Source organism: Lynx rufus, unplaced genomic scaffold (assembly GCF_022079265.1).
Source record: "Lynx rufus isolate CCGP_SWC_20201006 ecotype Redwood Valley unplaced genomic scaffold, mLynRuf1.p SCAF_3, whole genome shotgun sequence".
NCBI classification, from domain to species: domain Eukaryota; kingdom Metazoa; phylum Chordata; class Mammalia; order Carnivora; family Felidae; genus Lynx; species Lynx rufus.
In genome coordinates, this window is record NW_025814845.1 from 198,806,687 (window position 1) to 198,826,434 (window position 19,748).

The window sequence follows — 19,748 nt, forward strand, 5'->3', positions numbered from 1 at the left end:
GCTATACTTTGTATATGTACGTGCATATGCGTGCACACGTACATCTATAGGTACACGCGCACAGAGCTTTTGAAAAGCAACGAAGCCAAAATTATCAGGATAAATTAGACAGAATATTCTCATTATCAAGAAGGCTGCTAGAAATACCATGACATTTTCAAAATGTAATCAAATACATTAAGGTAAGAGAGATATGATCCTTTTAGAGAGCACAATCTGTCTCCCGCACATAACTTCGGATAAGAAAGTTAAATATGACTTATGTCATCAACTGTGTGTGTGTGTGTGTGTGTGTGCGCTTTTCAATTCTTGTTTTTAAGAGCTCTGTAAATTATATACATGTCAGTCTTCATAGATGTGAAAAAAATCACTGAATTTTCTGGAGTATGTATGTTGTTTAAAGCAACTTGAATATAGGCACTTTATCAAATAAATTACGAGGGGCGCCTGGGTGGCTCAGTCGGTTGAGCGTCTGGCTTCAGCTCGGGTCATGATCTCATGGTTTGTGAGTTCAAGCCCCGTGTCGGGCTCTGTGCTGACACCTTGGAGCCTGGAGCCTATTTTGGATTCTCTCTCTCTCTCTCTCTCTCTCTCTCTCTCTGCTCCTGCCCTGCTCGTGCTCTGTCTCTCTCTCTCACAAATAAATAAACATTAAAAAAATTATATCAAATAAATTATGAGGATCCTTTCTAGCTTATTACAGCAAAAGTACACTATTGCATAGGTATATGTCCCTTCATTCTTAGATATGTAGATATGAATACATATCTCTGCTAGACATATGATTCTTTATTCCTGAAGTTAGTGTGGAAAATTATTTCAAAATGGCACCAGTAAATCACTTAGGTATTCCTTCTGTGTTATCACTTAACAGGCAGATAACAAGCTACCTAGAATGGCTTAATTCCCAGTAAGCACTAGACGACAGGAGATCTCTTGACTCATTGGACGAGAGGTAGTTGTCTTACTACAAGATGCCCCGATCTTCCTTTGTTAAAGTGGATTGCTCTCCTCGTTCTGTTGTATTACTTGTCGTTAAGTGAGCGGAGAGCAGGAGAGCATGAAATCTTTTCTTAGGCTCTTGTAAAGGCAGGATTTTACAAAATGTTTTGCCTCTAGACTCTCTTGGTCTGCTAATAATCACAACTTAGCATTGTTAGAAACTCAGTGTCAGGCTAGGATAAAGTAGTAAAACCAGATGACTAAATTGCTTTCTTGTTCCTGAATCAAACCCAGTGCAAATAGATGTGACGAGAACTCGTCAAGAGAGACGAGCAGCCCAGACTGCTCACACCATGTCCGCACTTGGGCTTGTCTAGTAAAAACAAGACTTGAAGCTTGAATTTCTTGATGACAGTGACAGTGAAGAACCAAGTAAAGTACAGTAAAAAGAAAATACAGTAGCTTCTTCAAATATCTTTACACCTGAGCCCATCTACTGACATTCCACAGAGGCCAAAACATTTTGAAAATCTTAAAGAAAGTAAAAGTATTTCACTCAGTCTTTGACCAAGAAAGATTCAATAAACCGATGGCCCCTGAGTTTAAAACCCAATACAATTTTTTTAGCAACCCAGAATTACATAAAGGCTTGAAGGTGTATATGTATGGCCTCTATGTTATGATAAAAATGTGTAATTGAAATCGATACTGTGTGTTGATTTGTGTATTTTGTCTTGTTAGAAATAAGTGATATGTTGAGCAGAACAGAAAAAATAAATAGGCATTATTTTGAAAGGTCAGAAGTTAAGATGTGATCATAACATATAATTTCTTTTTTTTTTTTTTTTAATATATTTTTTTTCAACGTTTTTATTTATTTTTGGGACAGCGAGAGACAGAGCATGAACGGGGGAGGGGCAGAGACTGAGGGAGACACAGAATCGGAAACAGGCTCCAGGCTCCGAGCCATCCGCCCAGAGCCCGACGCGGGGCTCGAACTCACGGACCGCGAGATCGTGACCTGGCTGAAGTCGGACGCTTAACCGACTGCGCCACCCAGGCGCCCCAACATATAATTTCTTTAATTGGATTTTATAGTAATTTCTACACAGATTCCTCCCTGAGTGAGGGCAGAAATTTTCATTTGGTCAGGTCTAGGTAGATTCTGTCATTTCAGTGTGGATGTGTGCGGAGGAAAGGGTGAGTGTGTTTGTGTATGAACATGTGGTGGGGGTGTGGTTGTATGTGGGGTGTGTGTGGATGTGTAAGTGTAGGTGGGTGAGCGTGTGTGTGTGTGTGTGTGTGTGTGTGATTTTTTCTAAGTGGTACCTAAATCCAAGGGTCGTGCATGACCCCAAAGTGCCAGGAGTAAAAGGGGCGCCCGGTGTCTGCCTTCTCCTGACACAATCTGAGATGGAATTCGTGTAGGTCCTTGTCGGGAGCGCCTAGACAGGCTCGCAGCGGCCAAGCTGGCCGCACCAGTCAGGTGTTCTCGTATACTCAGGGCCATGAAGGAATCACCTCTTTACCTCTCTTGGATTGCAAACTCTTTTTCGACTCGGGGCTCGAACTCATGACCTGTGAGATCATGACCTGAGCTGAAATCAAGAGTCGGAAGCCTAACTGACTGAGCCCCCCAGGCGCCCTGGATTGCAGAGTCTTTAGATTGCTCTTGCGCTCTGATGTGTCATCGTGAGCTGTTTGAACTTAGACATACCCTGCCGCCCTCACGCACATCTCCCGGTGCCTGGCCTGTTCTGGCCTGAGGGGCTCTTCACGAGGGCGGCCCCCTCACAGGGCTCCACCTGCAACAGGAATCAGCCTCGCTGGGTAGGTTCTTCTGCCCGCGTCAGTTCTCCCAGGGACATGCCGATGTTGCAGATGGCTTCTTGCTTCCCAAACCGTGCTCGTCCCTGCACCACGAAACTGCTATCAGGTCTCTACGGAAGGGGGATGATCCTGTATTCTTTCAGATTTACTGTTTGTGACATGAGCCTTAAGCCCTGACATTTTAAACCATAAACAGAGCTGTCGAAGCTCCACGTTTCAAGAGCCTGTTCCAAAGCCATGAACTTGATTCTTTGCTCATTACATTCAGAGGTAATTACTTTCTGAAAAGGAGAAGGTCCAGTGTGGGGGAAGCAGGGTGGGGAAGAGAAAATAAATGAACATCTTAATACTTTATCCCACTGGACAGATCACCTTGAAATGGCCAAGTGGCAGAACCAGTGGCTCGGAAGGAAGATGGGCTCGGTTTTAGGTGTGTGCCTGGCTCTGGCCAAGTCCTTGAGTCTCTCTCATCATCATTTCTTTGCCCCATAAAATAAAGAGCTGAAATAACTGGCATTTAATGTTTAATGTCACTTCTTTAAAATCCTGCTCTAATACAGAGCGCTCTTCTGTACCTACAACTAATCCTGGAAAAATTCTAATGCATGACATTGAATAACTTTCAGCAAATAATTAGTTAACTTCAAAGGGCACGCCTGGTAGCTGGAAATATAAAACTAAGCAATCCACCAACAATGCATTCTGTTTTCTTATTATTCAACATAAGGATACGTCACGTCGAAATCAGTCCCAGTCTTTCTGCCACATGGATAGATGACTGTGAGATTGTTGTTTCTATTACAATATAGTTCATTTTATTTACAGGCAGTTTTATCACCTTGTAATATAATTATTACCTAATCATGTGATGAGGTGGAAAACACTTTTTAAATTCTAATGTATACTTTTTTAATGTTTATTTATTTTTAAGGAAAAGAGAGACAGAGCATGAGCAGGGAGGGGTAGGGAGAGAGGGAGACACAGAATCCAAAACAGGAAAATCAGAGCCTGGTGTGGGGCTGGAACTCACGAACCATGAGATCATGACCTGAGCCGAAGTCGGATGCTGAACCGACTGAGCCACCCAGGCAGCCCTGTATACCTTTTTAATTTAGGGGTGATATCTACCTGTTTGAGTTCCTGCACTATTTTTTAAACACTGAAAAGGAAGTTTTGGGGTTACTGGAGACCATCACGAATTTCTTATTTTGTTGAACATTCAGGGGTTACCAAAAACTTGATGTATATCACCGTATCCCCACCATCAAATCTGGCTGCTATGACACTTCTGTGTGGATTATTTTCATTTACTTCCAGAATATTCCATGTCTTTCTTTTTATCCTTCACTTTAGACTATAAGCTTCTTGAATGCCTAAATGTGTTGACCCTGATCATGACTCTGGTCGATGTCCAGGAAATATTTTGAATGAGTAAAAAATCGATTCTCGTTACCCAGTGTTGTGCTTCAAGCTAAACATATGGTAATGTTCAGGCTGCGATAAAACAACCAGAGAGCCACTAAATCTTAGGATAGTAATAATAACCACACAATGGATGTTTTTTAAAGAAAGCGCAAAGCCTCATATTTTATTCTGTGGCATGAAAACTCTTCCCAGTAATAGTAAGAGGACCAATACTTGAGCACCACAGACAGAGATGGATTATTAAAATTCTGAATTACCAAATAGTGTAATTCACTGCTTTGTGGGGTCTTTGGTTCCCAGCCTTGGATGTATTTACACAGGCCTCGGGCAGTGGTTAACTGAGACACTTTCTGAGGAAATTAATTTAAAATACCTTAATCTTTGGGATCACTGCTAACTCTTAGGGTATGATTCTAATATTACTCCTATTGTTAGGCCAAGATTTTTTTTAATAACGTATATTATGAGGATATCCACACTGGCATATGGTATGAAATGTGATGCTCTCAATTATGGAGTATTAATGTGATTTTGGCAACATTTGGCTTTGCAGAGATTGTCTTTAAGGCAATTACATTCACAGAGAAAAGATTTAGTGATCTTTTTTTTCCTAATTTACTTAAAGCATTTACTTGACATTTTAACTAAACTATAGTTTTAAAGATATTTGACATTTTGAAATCACAAACACTATAGATTAGGCAGTATGTACGGTGTGTAATTTGGGAGTGAGCGTCTGTTTGATGGAGTCGTAACTTGCTCATTAATTTCTGTGAAAAAAAACACACTCGTACCAGTCATCTGCTTCTGCTTAGCTTTTACTGAATTTGCTTCTCCTTCTCCTCCTTCTCCTCCTCTTTCTCCTCCTTCTCCTTCTCCTTCTCCTTCTCCTTCTCCTTCTCCTTCTCCTTCTCCTTCTCCTTCTCCTTCTCCTCCTTCTCCTCCTCCTCCTCATCCTCCTTCTCCTTCTCCTCCTCCTCCTTCTCCTCCTCCTCCTTCTCCTTCTCCTCCTTCTCCTTCTCCTTCTCCTCCTCCTTCTCCTCCTCCTTCTCCTTTTTCTCCTCCTCCTCCTCCTCCTCCCCCTCCTCCTCCTCCCCCCCTCTTCCTCCTCTCCCTCTCCCCCTCCCCCTCCTCCTCTCCCTCTCCCCCTCCCCCTCCTCCTCTCCCTCTCCCCCTCCCCCTCCCCCTCCTCCTTCTTCTTCTTAATCAGCATTACCACATCTACTGTTCAAGATTCTTCCACTGGTCTCAGTGATTTGAGTATCTTGAATGCTAGGGTAGTAGAAATTTTCAGGATCCGTTTCTATATGCAGTTCATCCTAGTCATTTCTTGAGAGGTGGAAAAGGAATAAGGTTGTTCAATTCTGAAACTCCTGTCTCTGCCGAGTGGACAGGCACCAAGAATATGGAGCTACGGCCACTTCCATGTCCCCTGCTTTACATCACGGTCACTCTACATCCACAGGCATGTTCTGTCTTTTTCCCACATTGTTGGATGTGAAACGGGAATTACTTTCTCTTACTCCCAGAAAATATAGTAAATGACATTTTATAGGACACCAGGGATGTAACTGGAAAAAGAGGTGGGGGGGAGAGGAAAAGAGGGAGAGGGGGGAGAGAGAGAGAAGCAGAGGCAGGCACATCTGGATCAATATTAGCTACACTTTGTTTTTTACTGAAATGGATTTCTTGTGACTGTTCTCATACCCTGTCTCCTTTGCGAATTATTTTCTTCTTCCCGCAAATGGTTCAGCTAGGGTGTCCAGAAACAAACAAACAAACAAACAAACAAACACCTGATTCTTTGAATAGGGATTATAGGGTTGTTTGCTCCAGTGGTGGCCATGGCATGGATGTTAGGATAGACTCATCTTCTGTGTGAAATGGACCCTGTAACGGCCCAGCCTGCTGGACCAACTGCTGGCCACACCATGTAGTAAAGCCGGCTTAGTCTCTTTAGGCAACATGATGGCAGAACAGATACTATACAGATGGACTCTACGTATTTGTGGCTTGATTTTCATTCCATCTCAAAGTGGTTTAAATATAGTATAACCTGCGTCCTCTGAAATACCCCCTTTCTGAGTCATAGAGTGTTAAGAAGAGGTCATACATTCCTATGTTGGTAGGCAGTTGGGTTTGATAGAAAAAGGGGTTTCTAGAAAAGCTGATCTTATTTTCTTGTTTGCTTGCTGTCATTGACTTACCGCTTTATTAATCTATATCCAGAATTTAAGTCACTTACCGAGGTAGAAAGATACCGGGTTGACAGCAAGATAAGAATCATAAGAAAGACAAATCTGGAATGAGGCTACTCTACAAATTCACATGTTGCTTAGGAGAGGCCAGAAATTGGGCTCTGAGTTGTGGGTTTGCTCATTTGTTTGTTTTTAATTCCACTCTAAGAGAAATACTTGAACAGCTCCATGATTTACTAGGTGTTAAAAATGGACCTGTTGTTCATAAGAACAGGTATTTCTCAGAGAAAGTTAGGTAACAGTAAAATTAGTCCTTAGGGTCCACCTGGCAGGGATGTACGTGACATGGTGAAGAGTGTTCTCAACAGAACATTTTCAGAGAAGTGAAAGAATGTGCTAGTGGCCGACTGTAATATCCCTCACTCCCAAACACTCCTCCGCTGGTGTGAGAAGAAATGGCTGACGAATGGAGAAAGAAGATGTAAATATACATACCATGGAATGCAACTCAGTGATCAAAAGGAATGGAATCTTGCCATTTGCCACAGCATGGATGGATCTAGAGTGTATGATGCTAAGCAAAATAAGTCAGAGAAGTAGCATATGAGGTCCCTCATATGTGGAATTTAAGACACGCAACAGATGAACATAGGGGAAGGGAAGAAAAAAATAAGTTGAAAACAGAGAGGGGGCAAACCGTTAAGACTCTTAAATACAGAGAACAGACTGATCTCATTTCAACTATTTGAAACAGATGCTGTGTATATATTTTATCAACAATCGTGCACGCTAAACTTCCCCAAATTCTCAAAAGATAGTCATATAACATTGTTTTTAGAACTGTTAGCATCTTGTTACTGTTTTTTTCTTTTTGAGCTAATACTATTTGTGTTCTTTCAAAGTCACAATTCTTTATGAAACGCGTTAAAGGAAACCTAAGTTTGTGTTTATTTTAAAGTGCTACCACATTATGCGATATCTACACTTATGCTAATACATATTTAAAATTTCTAAATGGACTGTGACTAGCTGAAATAATCCGCAACACTGTTGTTGAATTTATTTTTTAACCAATGAGGAGAATGTTTTGTTATTAAATACTTTCTTCTTATTTTTTTAATACTTTGATTATTTTCATTTCTGTTAATATTTTATTGACTGCTTCTCAGTCCCAAAGCCTCTAATCTTTTGCTTCATTAAACTCTTTAGATTTCCACGCAATCATAAACAATAACACAGGGAGATTCTGGGTACTCTATACCGAGTTCTTACAAAGGTAACTTCTCGCAAAACTGTAGGACACTAACGTACAGAACATTGACATTGAATCAGTGGGGATACCACGTTGCTGTGCCATGAGGATCCCTCATGTGGTTCTTTAAGAGCCGCATTCACTTCCTTTCTACCTCTACTACCTTTTCATTCCTGGCTGCAAAAACTCTCTCTTCCTTTTTTCGATAATCTTGCCATTTCAAGCATGTTTGAAAAATGGAATCATATGGTCTATAACCTTTTGGGGGTTGACTTTTTTTTTCATCCATTTACATCCCCTCCAAGAGTGCATGAGGGCTCCTTTTTCTCCACATTTTCCCCAACACTTGTCATATTTTGTCTTTTGATTGTAGGTATTCTGACTGTTGTAGAGTGAGATCTCGTTGGGAGTGAATGAGTGTGTGCGTGTGTGTTTTAATGTTTATTTATGAGGGAGAGAGACACAGAATGAACAGGGGAGGGGAAGAGAGAGGGAAACTCAGAATCTCAAGGAGGCTCCAGGCTCTGAGCTGTCAGCACAGAGCCCGATGCAGGGCTTGAACCCATGAACCGTAAGATCATGGCCTGAGCCGAAGTCAGTAACTTAACCGATTGAGCCACCATTGTGGTTTTTATTTGCATTTTTCTAATGATTATGGATGCTGGGCATCTTTTCATGTCTCTTGGCCATCTGTATTTAGTTTTTAGAAAAATGTCTATTTAGGTCCTCTGCCCATGTTTTAATCAGATTTTTTTTGGTGTTAAGTTGTATAAGTTCTTTATATATTTTGAATATTAATTCCTTACGGAACGTATCGTTGACAAATATTTTCTCTCATTCAGTAGGTTGCCTTTCTGTTTTGAGGATGACTTCCTTCACTGTGCAAAGGTTTTTATTTTGGTGCAGTCCCAATAGTTTAATTTTACTTTTGTTTCTTTTGCCTTAGGAGACATATCTAGAAAAATGTTACTATGGTCAATGTCAGAGAGATTACTGCCTATGTTTTTTTTCTAGGAGTTTTATGATTTCGAGCCTCACATGTAGATCTTTTATCCATTCTAAATTTCTTTTTGTGTGTACTGTAGGAAAGTGGTCCAGGTTTATTCTTTTGCATATAGCTGTCCAATTTTCCTAGCACTATTTGTTGAAAAGACTGTCTTTTCCCCAGTGTATATTCTTGCCTCCTTTGTTGAAGACTAATTGGCCAGATTATTGTGAGTTTATTTATGGGCTTTCTGTTCTGTTCCACTGATCTATGCATGTATTTTTTACCTGTGCCATACTGTTTTAATTACTACATTTCCCAATTTTTGATTATCAAGAATGAAGCTCCTCTAGACATTTGTGTGCAGGTTTTGTGTGAACATAAATCTTCATTTCTCTGGGGTAAATGTCGAGGAGAGCAATTGCTTGGTTAGTACATATTTAATGTTTTAAGCCCCTGTCACACTGCTTCCACAGTGGTTGTGACAACTAACGATAAATGAACAATCATGGGGCACCTGGGTGGTTCAGTCAGTTGAGAGTCTGACTTCAGCTCAGGTTGTGATTTCATGGTTTGTGGGTTCAAGCCCCACACTGGGCTCTGTGCTGACAGCTCGGAGCCTGGAGCTGTTTCAAATTCTGTGTCTCCCTCTCTCTCTGCCCCTTCCCCGCTCATGCTCTTTCTCTCTCTCTCTCAAAAAGTAACTAAATAAATAGACATTAAAAAAAAAAACAACTTTTTAAAAAAAGAACAATCCATTTTCTCCACATTCTTGCCAGCTTTCGTATTGTCACTACTTTTTATTTTAGCCATTCTGAATACATAAGTAGTGATACCTCTTTGTGGTTTTAATTTGCATTTCTCTAATGGCTAATGATGTTGAGAATCTTTTCATGTACCCACCCATTTGCCATCTCTATATTGTTTTACATAAAGTGACTTCATGTTCTTTGCCTGTTTTCTGATTGGATTGTTGTTTCACTGTTGAGTCTTTAATGTTCTTTATATATTCTGGACACTTATCCTTTGTCAGATATGAGGCTTGTAGATACTTTCTATCAGTGTTTAGCATGTCTTTAGACCCCAGTCAGTGGGGTCTTTGACCAAAAAAATAATAATTTTTATGAAACCTGATGTATCAATGTTTCCTTTAATGGATTATGCTTTGGGTGTCCAGTCTAGGAATTCTTCAGTCAGTCCTAGATTATCTTGTATGCTTTGTTCTAAATTTTTATACTTTTATATTTATGTCCATGATCCATATTGAGTTAATTATTATATAAGGTATTAGAGTTAGGTACAGGCTTATTTTTGCGTTTGGTATTTTCGTCTCTGGACATCTATTTTTTCCAGCATCATTTGTCAAAAGGTTATCTTTACTCCACCGAATTGCCTTAGCACCTTGAAATCAGTGGAACATATTTATGTGGGTCTTTCTTTCTTTCTTTCTTTCTTTCTTTCTTTCTTTCTTTCTTTCTTTCTTTCTTTCTTTTGAAATTATTTAAGCTATTCTATTGAGGTGTGGGAGCTTTCCATATCCATTTTAGAAGAATCTTGCGTATATCTTCCAAAAATCTTGTTGGGATTTTGATAGAAATAGTGTTAAACCTGTATATAAATTAGGGGAGAATTCATATCTTTACAGTGTTGAGGCTTCCAGTCTGTTAGCACGATATGTTTCTCCATTTGTTTAGTTTCTTACTGGTATCTTTCGTCACCAGAGCACCGTTTTGAGAGGATAGTTTTGTACCTGTTTTGTTACAGCCAAGCATTTTTTTTTGAATGATTATAAATGCCATTGTAATAATTAATCTTGGTGTCCATGTGTTAAGTTCTAGAATGCAGAAATACAGTTGAATTTTGTATGTTCGTTTGCATCCTGTGCACTTGTTCAAATATTAGCTCCACGAGTTTCCTTATGGACACCCCCGTGTCGTCTGTAGATAATTGTGTCCTCTGCAAAGGGGCGATTTCCTTTCTTATGTTCTGATCCATATGCATTTGTTTTCTCCACTTGGCTTCCTGCTCTGGCTAGATCTTCCAGCACGATGTTGGATACAAGTGACGAGAACAGACGTTTTTGCCTGGTTCTCAGTCTTAGGGGGAAGCATTCAGTCTTACACCATTAAATATCATGTTAGCTGTAGGTTTTTTTTTTTTTTTTTTTTAGATCCCCATTGTCAAGTTGGGGAAGTTTTCCTCTATTCATATTTTACTGGAAGGTTTTCTCACGATTGGGTGTTTAAGTATATGCAATACTTTTTTCTACATAGACTATCATGATCTTGTGATTTCATTCTTTAGCCTGTCCTGCTGGCAGATTATATTGATTGATTTTCAAATATTGAACGCTACTTACATCCCTGGAATAAACACCGCTTGGTTATGTTGGAGAATCCGTGTGATACGTTGCCTCTGTGTGCTCTTACTTTGTTAAAAATGTTCATATCTATATGTGTGTGAGAGCAGTTACTGATCCATTGTTGTCTCGCAACGGTTTTGTTCGATTTGGTATCGGGGTATTTAGCTTGAGCGGCCACGATGAAATACCATCCACTGAGTAGCTTAAACAACAGGAAGTATATTTTCTCACAGTCCTGGAGGTTGGATATCTGGTATCAGAGTGCAGCACCATCAGGTTCTGGTGAGGACTGGTCCTGGCTCGCACACACCTGCCTTCTCTCCGTGTACTCATATGGCTTCTGCTAAGTGAAAGCAAGATGGGGGTGGGCGGGCGGGGGATCTCTCTTTCTATTCCTTTTATGAAGCCATGAATGCTATCAGATTAGGACCTCACCCCATGACCTTATTTCATATTACTTAACTCCTAAAAGCCCTGTCTCCAAATACAATTAGATTGAGAGGTAGGGCTTCAATATGTGAATTTGGGGGCAACAGTTCAGTCCATAGTTACAGGGTAACATCAGTGCCGTAAAACACATAAGGAAGTCGCCATCCACTTCTGTTTTCTGGAAGAGACTGTGTAAAATCGGTGCCAACTTTTCAAATGTTTGGTAGATGTCTTAGTGCATTCGGGTAGATGTCTGTGTATAACAGAATAGCATAGACAAGGCGGCTTCTAAATAACACAGATTTACTTCTCACAGGTCTTGAGACAAGGGAAGTTCAAGATCGTGTTCCAGCTGATTCGGTGTCTGGTGTGAGCGCTTTCTGTTACATAGAGAACATCTTCTTGCTGTGTCTGCACATGGCAGAGGGCATATTAAAGGGATTCTGGAGTCTCATTAATAAGGGTGCTAACCCCACTAATGGGGGCTCTGCCCGTAAGTTACCACCCAAAGGCCCCAGCTCCAAATATCATCACCTTGGGAGTTCAGTTTCAATATATGACTTTTGGGGGACACAAACATTCAGTTCATGGCGTAGAATTCTCCTATAAAACCACCTGGCCCTGGAGATTTATTTGGGGGAGTTTTAAGAGTTACAGGGTTATTCAAATTTTCTATTTTGTATTCAAAAAGTTGTGATAGTTTGAGTTTTTATAGGAAGTGGCCTATTTCATGTAAGTTAAATTTATGTGTGCATTTTTTAAATAGCATTCCATTATTATTTTATGTCTGTGTGGTCTCTCGTAATATTTGCTATTTTATTCCTGGTATTCGGTGTTTATATCTTCTACCACTCCCCCCCCCCACCCCCCACACACACAATTTTTGTGTGGGCCTTGCTAGATCGTTGTTAATTTTGTCAATCATTTCAAAGAATTAGCTTTTGTTTCATTGTTTTTCTCTGTTGTTCTTCTGTTTTAGGTTTCTTTGATTTCTGCGTTTATCTTGTATGTATTGCCTTCTCCTTGCCTTAGGTTTATTTCACTATTTTCTCAGTTCTTCACATGGGAGCTTAGGTTCCTAATATGAGATCTTTCCACTTTTATACTGTATATTTTAATACTACTAATTTCCCTCTCAGCACTTAGCTGAGTCCTCTAACTTTTGCTATCTTGTCTTTTTACTTTCATTCATTTCAAGGTATTTTTTTTTAATTTCCTTTGACATTTCTTCTTCGATCCAGGGATATTAAGAATGATGCTGTTTAGTGATTGGCGATTGTTTTGTTATTTTCCCCTAACAAGTTTTTAGTTTGATTCTAAAACCTACGGCAGCTGGAATTAGGTATTTAATACCCATAGACTTACTGGCAAATCAGAATTTCTCTAAAAGGAATGGACATTCAGGCTTACTCCTTTTGGATTTTTGTTCTCACTATACTAAATCACATATTTAGAGACAAGCTACTTAATTAGCAAACTTTAGGTAAAAAATAAACCGATGAAGTGTCTCTTTGACCTTTTGGAAACCTGTAATTTTATAACGCATTATGCATAAAGTATGTATTATTATACTAGTTCACTCACTCAGAGTGCTGACTCTATCATCATTAAAATTTCTAAATATATCTAAACCTAGTGATAGGTGAAAAGCATATCTCAGAATCTAAAAGATTTGTCTTGAAAACCACAAATTAAAATCAATTCATTTGACCTCTGCTCAAGGGAACAATAGGTTTTTTGTTTATTATGCTGTGGCCAGTATGTTTTCTTTTCAAGAAAGCTCTGATTTATTTTGAGCAGATAGTAAGAATAAGCACATTGACTATGAGATGTGACAACCTGCCATCTAACAAATTAAGAGGAAAATAATAAAGTACGTGCAAAATCATACTTTGTCCTGTAGCACGTACGAGGATGCCTTTGCATTGCGTTCCCTGTCTTACGCATTATACAATTTCTTCAAGAAAGAATTTTTGCCAAAATTATTTAAATAAACCATTAGTTGAACGTGCCTAATTTCAATCACCTGGCAACACCTTGGGTATGAAACTTGTAATTGTTTCGTGACGTGTCTCAAACATAGTGCAGGGAAAGAAGAAACACAGTGACTTCATCAAATAAGCTTGAATAACACATGTAGGCTTTTTAACCATGTTCATGTATTTTTTTGTGGTTTAGATTATCGGGATTTCAGCTGCCGTCCTCGATCGTCAGCACAGGATCTATCCTCGCGCTGTGGTTCACGACAGACTTCGCCGTGAGTGCCCAAGGTTTCAAAGCCCTGTATGAAGGTAGGACATTTAATGTGCTCTGCACACACATACTGTCCAGACGACCTCACCCTTGCCACTCTGGATTAAAGATTCTAATGCAAATATAAGCTGCTCTTTCAGAGGTGGTTGGATGTTATAAACATTTGACGTTTATATTCTAGATTTATGTATTGATGATGGCAGAACACTGTCTAGTCTAATTGCCGAATTTCCCAGCACAAAACCTGTGTTTACAATTTTCCTTTGTCGGAAGCGCTCTTTTTAATTGGAGAAGTGGTTTTTCTTTTGACATGTAGTGGAGAAGTTTGGAAAATTTTGAATACCAATTAGCAAGACTGCTTTTCTGTGAAAAATCATTTTCAATTCAGAAGTGTTGTCTTAAAATTTTTGGTAGCCAGTAATGAAGTTAGTGCTTAATTAAAGAGAATTCCATTCCGTGAGTCTTTCTGGTCCAAGCTGAAACTTTTAATTGAGAAGATGATTTTGTTTCGCCGTTTGGTCATTTGAAGGCATGTGGAGTTTGCTTGTGTTTCCAGAGTTTGTGCCTGGTACCCTTTGGAGTCTTGATATCGCTGAACTACTTTGGGACAACAATTTTGAAAAGGTGAAAGAGAGTACGCCCTTTGAGAGAGGAAATAATAGAAAGGATTGCTTCAGGCATTCGGTTATAAGAAATTAGTAACACTCTAAGCGTAAATGCTGAGGTGTGTCTGTTTTAGTCTTGTTGTACAGAGGTATTCAAGATTTGCTCTCATGGGTAAAACAAAGACTATTATGTTTAGCATAAATAAACTCTGGAGCCTGTGAATTGAAAATAGACTGTGGGTAGGGGTCTAGGCAAATCCCTATTTACAACAGATCCCATTTACCTGTTTCTGGGTTAATCACATCTGCCTATGTTTTTATTTGGAGTATTCAGTGAACTGGGGGGAAAAAAATCACTCTTTGTGGAAAGATAAAATCTACATGCGCTTTACACAGTTGAATTTAGTTACTATAGAATTACCAGAAAACATAAGGGTAGCGTGTGTTTTTTGCACAGATAGGTAGACAGACAAATCCATGCTTTTATTTAAAGTTTTGGGCGTCATGACATTTAGGATTGTTTACTATTCTTACTGCAGTATCTTTCAGGCCAGGGCATTTATGTATTATAAACATATTATATAAATATATGTATCATACTATACATATATATTATACATGTACATATACTTATATACTGTATATGTATATAATATCAACTGGCATGAGTATATTTAATATAGTTAAAGGTGTTTAAGTCTATTACCGTTGGGGAATCATTTCATATTTGGAGGGTAACAAGCCAACTTAAGGTTGATAGGTGCTATTATTAACTTTTGCCTCTGTGCGTGCCTACCACCACTGTCCACATACACTGACTTCACATAATTTCTTTTTCGCTCAACATTGTGAAAGTGTTTCTAAGGCACCCTACCTAGCTGCCTGTGAAGTTACCTTGTCCAGTCAACATATCTGACATTTGCTCAGAAGGTCGATAACACTTCCCTGTTTCAGAAGCCGTGACAATTGTCGTCTCCTTCCAGACAAAGTTGGCACTTTAATATTACATTTTGCTCAATTTCCTAAGGTAAATGTTGTGGAGACTTGGTTGGTGTTGAAGGATGGTCAAAAGAGTAATTCTAGGGACTTTTCTGGGCTATTTTTTGTTGGTATTGCTCGTTGTCATTTTATAACACATGATTGGTGAGATTGTCTCTGTTGGAAAAAATACTTATGAGCTATTTTATAAAATGAGTGGAAAAGTGAATAGGGCTGGGAGCTAAGTGAAATGTGCATTTGAAAACTGTTGCTATGTGGACGTGCTCTTTTTGAAATTTATATTTTAAATAATGACATCTATCATATAGTCTGATATTTACAAGCAGGCACAAGCCTTTTTCTCGAAAGGAAAAAAAAAAAGATATTGCATTAAAAAGTGCTTTGTCAGCAAAACCAGAATTCTATATAATATTTAACATCTGTATTTAAAAATATTTCTCCATTAACATAAAGGTCTCCTGAGAAAATCAATGTGTACTATCTGTATAAACAAAGTTAACTGTAGTCTCAACAGAGGATTACAGACTAGAGAATCTATCTAGAAGAGAGTAAAGCTTTCACTAGGGCACCGACTGCTTTCTCCCTAGTCTAAGTGCCCAGAGTGAAACTAGATTCAGCTGAAGGCAATGTCACTGGAGAAGGTGAATTTTATTAACGATACTGATACTGCATGAAATATACAAACATGCCTATTCAAATAAAATGTAAAGCAGAACCAATGATAATGGTCAGAATATTATCTATTTTTTTTTTTTTTGGAACCAGAACATTGAATGCTTGGAGGGATTCAGGGTTCCTTGTTTCCCATGAGTTTTTATTTTGATGACCCTGTCCATCATAGAGTTAATATAAACCAAATCATATAATAAAATTCTGATGTCTTATCCAAGACCTCTAAAGGAAATTTGATTTAGATATAAAACACTAGATCAGCTTGTTCAAAACATAATGCTATGTAGTCTTAAACTAGTACTATATTTTCTAGTATTAACAGAATGATGTTTAAATTTTTAATTTAAGCACCTTTGCTTAAATTGGAGAAAGTCTTTTCAAACTTTTAAATTGTCTCTAAACATAATCACCTTGATAACAGGCTTAATCCGGGCACTGAACTTTGTACTTTTCTGGCAGTAATTTAGAATGGGCATTATTTACATAAATTATTATTCATGCATGAAAATATTATACTACATAATGAGTATGAAAACAATAATTTAAAAATTCTAATGAATGCATTCAGTCATTGAATTTAACCCTGGAAATTAAATGGAAATATTTATAAATTTCACAGTAACAATGCTCATCTGCAGTAATTGAAACTCTAAATATGGAGACCTTAAGGGTCTTAGTAAATTTATAGACTATTGGTGAGATCAACATATTTCAACATATAAATACAGAATATAGTTGAAGTTACCAATTTAATAGAGTGTTTTGTAATATTACATTTGCTTGTCGCATCACTGAACATTGCTCTTTACCATAAACAAAAGAAATTGCGTAATTTTTTGGTAAATTTATAACAGAAAATATCGAGAGTACACACAACTTACAATGACATAGATTACTATCAGAACTCTTAAATTTGCCCAGTATTGAAGGAGTATGTATGTCAGTAGCATTTATTCAGAGATCTCTGTTTGTCAACTTGTTTTCACTGAGATTTCAATCACTTAAAAAAAATTCATTTTTTCCATCAAGGTTATGTATGAATTAAAAATATCATTTAGGAAATCAGAAACTTAATGTGGCATGTCAAGACATAGTAAATATTATGTGATGACAAAGATTCATGGTAAGGCATGGCAATCATTTGACTTGGGGACAAGGAGAACAAATCAATATGGTGACATGAAAATCTAGAGACTGCGCTCCAGCAACCCTGTCACTCTGTCACTCTTATTTTTTTCCACTTTTTGAAAGGAAATGCCTCTATTTTTTTGTGATGCCTCTGTTTCTTAATTGTATTTAGTATTTATTTATTTTTGAGAGAGAGAGACAGAGTGTGAGTGGGGAGGGCAGAGAGAGAGGGAGATACAGAATCTGAAGCAGGCTCCAGTCTCTGAACTGTCCACACAGAGCCCGACCAGGGGCTCCAACTTAGGAACTCAGAGACCTGAGCCAAACAAAGTCTGATGCTTAACCAACTGAGCCACCTAGGTGCCCCAAGATGCTTCTATTTCTAGTGGTTTCTCTTCTTAGCGACAAAAGTAAATAGAATGTTAGAAACACTTGTGAATATATGATAAGAATTTGTCAACCTGACATTTTAGTTATTTTGATTCTGAATTTTGATTTATTTTCAAATGGCTTTTCCTTCGTTAATGTATGTGTTTATTTTTGTCCTGGATATCATTCAGATATTTCACAGACTGTTCCATAACTTTTATAGACTGATGTTCAATCATTTTATTCTTGATTCAATTTTTAAAAATGTAGTTTTCACAAATCATTTACCATAATTTAGGTTGACCTTTTAGATATTTTTGCAGTTGAAATATGTCTTTGTGGACTTTGGTTGGTTTTTAATAATTCCATATTTTCTGTGAAATAGAATTTGGGTAGAAAATACCAGCTCTGTGGTTCAAATTAATGAGTCAATGTGTACTCACTAGAATGAATAGTTTCCTTGTATACAGCATAGTTCGAACGTGTAGGGTAATTCCATTGGTTGAGAACCAAACATTCTTTGAACGATTGGCAAATGCTTTTTATCTACGGGACAGAAGATGTTTTAAATAAATCAGAATGAAAATCGTAGGCATATTTTGACATGAATATTTAAGTTTGGTTACAGAAGGAAGGTTTTACTTGATTCTTGTCTACGGCAAAATTGATAAATGGTGGGAAACTATTCTTTTTAATATTTCTTTAAAAATCCTGGCTGACATGGTAGCTGCGAAGTGAAAATTGTTAACCACAAATGTAGGCAGTCATATATTTTGATCATAAGGTACTGATTTTAAGGACTCGGCCTTTCCATTTGCTTTCCAAGGTCCCATCTTTGAATATACTGGATTTACACTTTATGCATGAAATATAAGAATCTGAAAGCATCAGAATCTATTTGAAGGAAACAAATACTGGTGATATAATGAGGAGGATTTTGACATACTAAATAGTAAACATTTGCTTGTGGCAGGAAATTGTGTTTCATACAAAACAGTTCATTAGCTGGAATGAGAAAAAACAATTGCCCATGAAAATGCTTTAAGAGCCTCCCCTGGGTTATAAAATGCTCTTCTCAAGGAATTGTTCTTTTCCAAGTTTTTTTTGTCTTAAAATTATCCATTCTAGGGGCGCCTGGGTGGCGCAGTCGGTTAAGCGTCCGACTTCAGCCAGGTCACGATCTCGCGGTCCGTGAGTTCGAGCCCCGCGTCAGGCTCTGGGCTGATGGCTTGGAGCCTGGAGCCTGTTTCCGATTCTGTGTCTCCCTCTCTCTCTGCCCCTCCCCCGTTCATGCTCTGTCTCTCTCTGTCCCAAAAATAAATAAAAAACGTTGAAAAAAATTAAAAAAAAAAAATTATCCATTCTATCAATTATAGTGTTACATTCTGCTTACTAAGGTATATGTATATCTGCGGATAGACAGATGAGAGAGAGGTGATACATATGTTTGTGTGTGTGTGTGTGTGTGTGTGTGTAGTATGATATAAACTCCTGCATAGATTTTTTTTTATTAAATTCTCACAAGATTCCTGTAAGTGAATTAAAGTTACCTAGTATCATCAGGTAGAGAAAATGAGGTCATAACTTACAGTAATTTAGTTTGCAAACACCTCTTAGCTACAAAACTGTGAAAGCAGAGATTAAACACAGTCTACCTATTTCCTGAAGTTGTGGTTCTTAACCACTCCCCATACATCCTCTCATATACCTAAGTTCATTTGTCTACGCATGTGCAAATGCATGCTCCTGAGTGTGCATTTATACATGTGTGTATACACACAGAGAATTATGTTTTTGCACACATACGTATACAGATACATACATATACATTTGGATGTTGTATATGTGTGTATACGCACACATGTATATATACCAGAGAATATGTATGTGGCTATGCGAATTGACACGCAGATGTGCTCATTCATTCTTTCTCTCATTTATTTAGTAAGCCTTCCCTGAGCATCTCCCAGTGAGCAAAGACCCAGTGCTGAGCTAAGTGATAGGAATACAAAGAGGAAAAGAAGCATGTTGGTTGTGATGCCATAGCAAAGGAGAAAATGCCTGAATTCGATGGCGCATAGAGAGTACTTGGTGTTTGGCAAGGTCAGGCCGAGAGGGAAGGTCAGCTGCACTTGGGGGCCAGGTGCAGGTCATTACGGAATTAATGGTTGGGCTCTATTTCAGATGAAGTGTTTAAAAGCCTCATGTGTCAAATGCCCTCCTTGTATCAGGCACGGAACAGAAGTTCTCCGGAAAGATGGGTGAAAGGAGGGTGTTTCTGAGTGAGGAAGAATCAAGC

The 19,748-nt window shown here is 38.4% G+C and overlaps 1 protein-coding gene across 1 annotated transcript in view; it reads left to right on the forward strand.

The window, feature by feature from the left end:
• Positions 1–19,748, forward strand: part of CSMD1 (CUB and Sushi multiple domains 1) — a 1,672,960-nt gene that overhangs the window by 251,557 nt on the left and 1,401,655 nt on the right. The window contains exon 5 of the mRNA XM_047092364.1: positions 13,602–13,714. Coding sequence (XP_046948320.1) covers positions 13,602–13,714 — 113 coding nt within the window. The remainder of the gene's footprint in view (positions 1–13,601; positions 13,715–19,748) is intronic.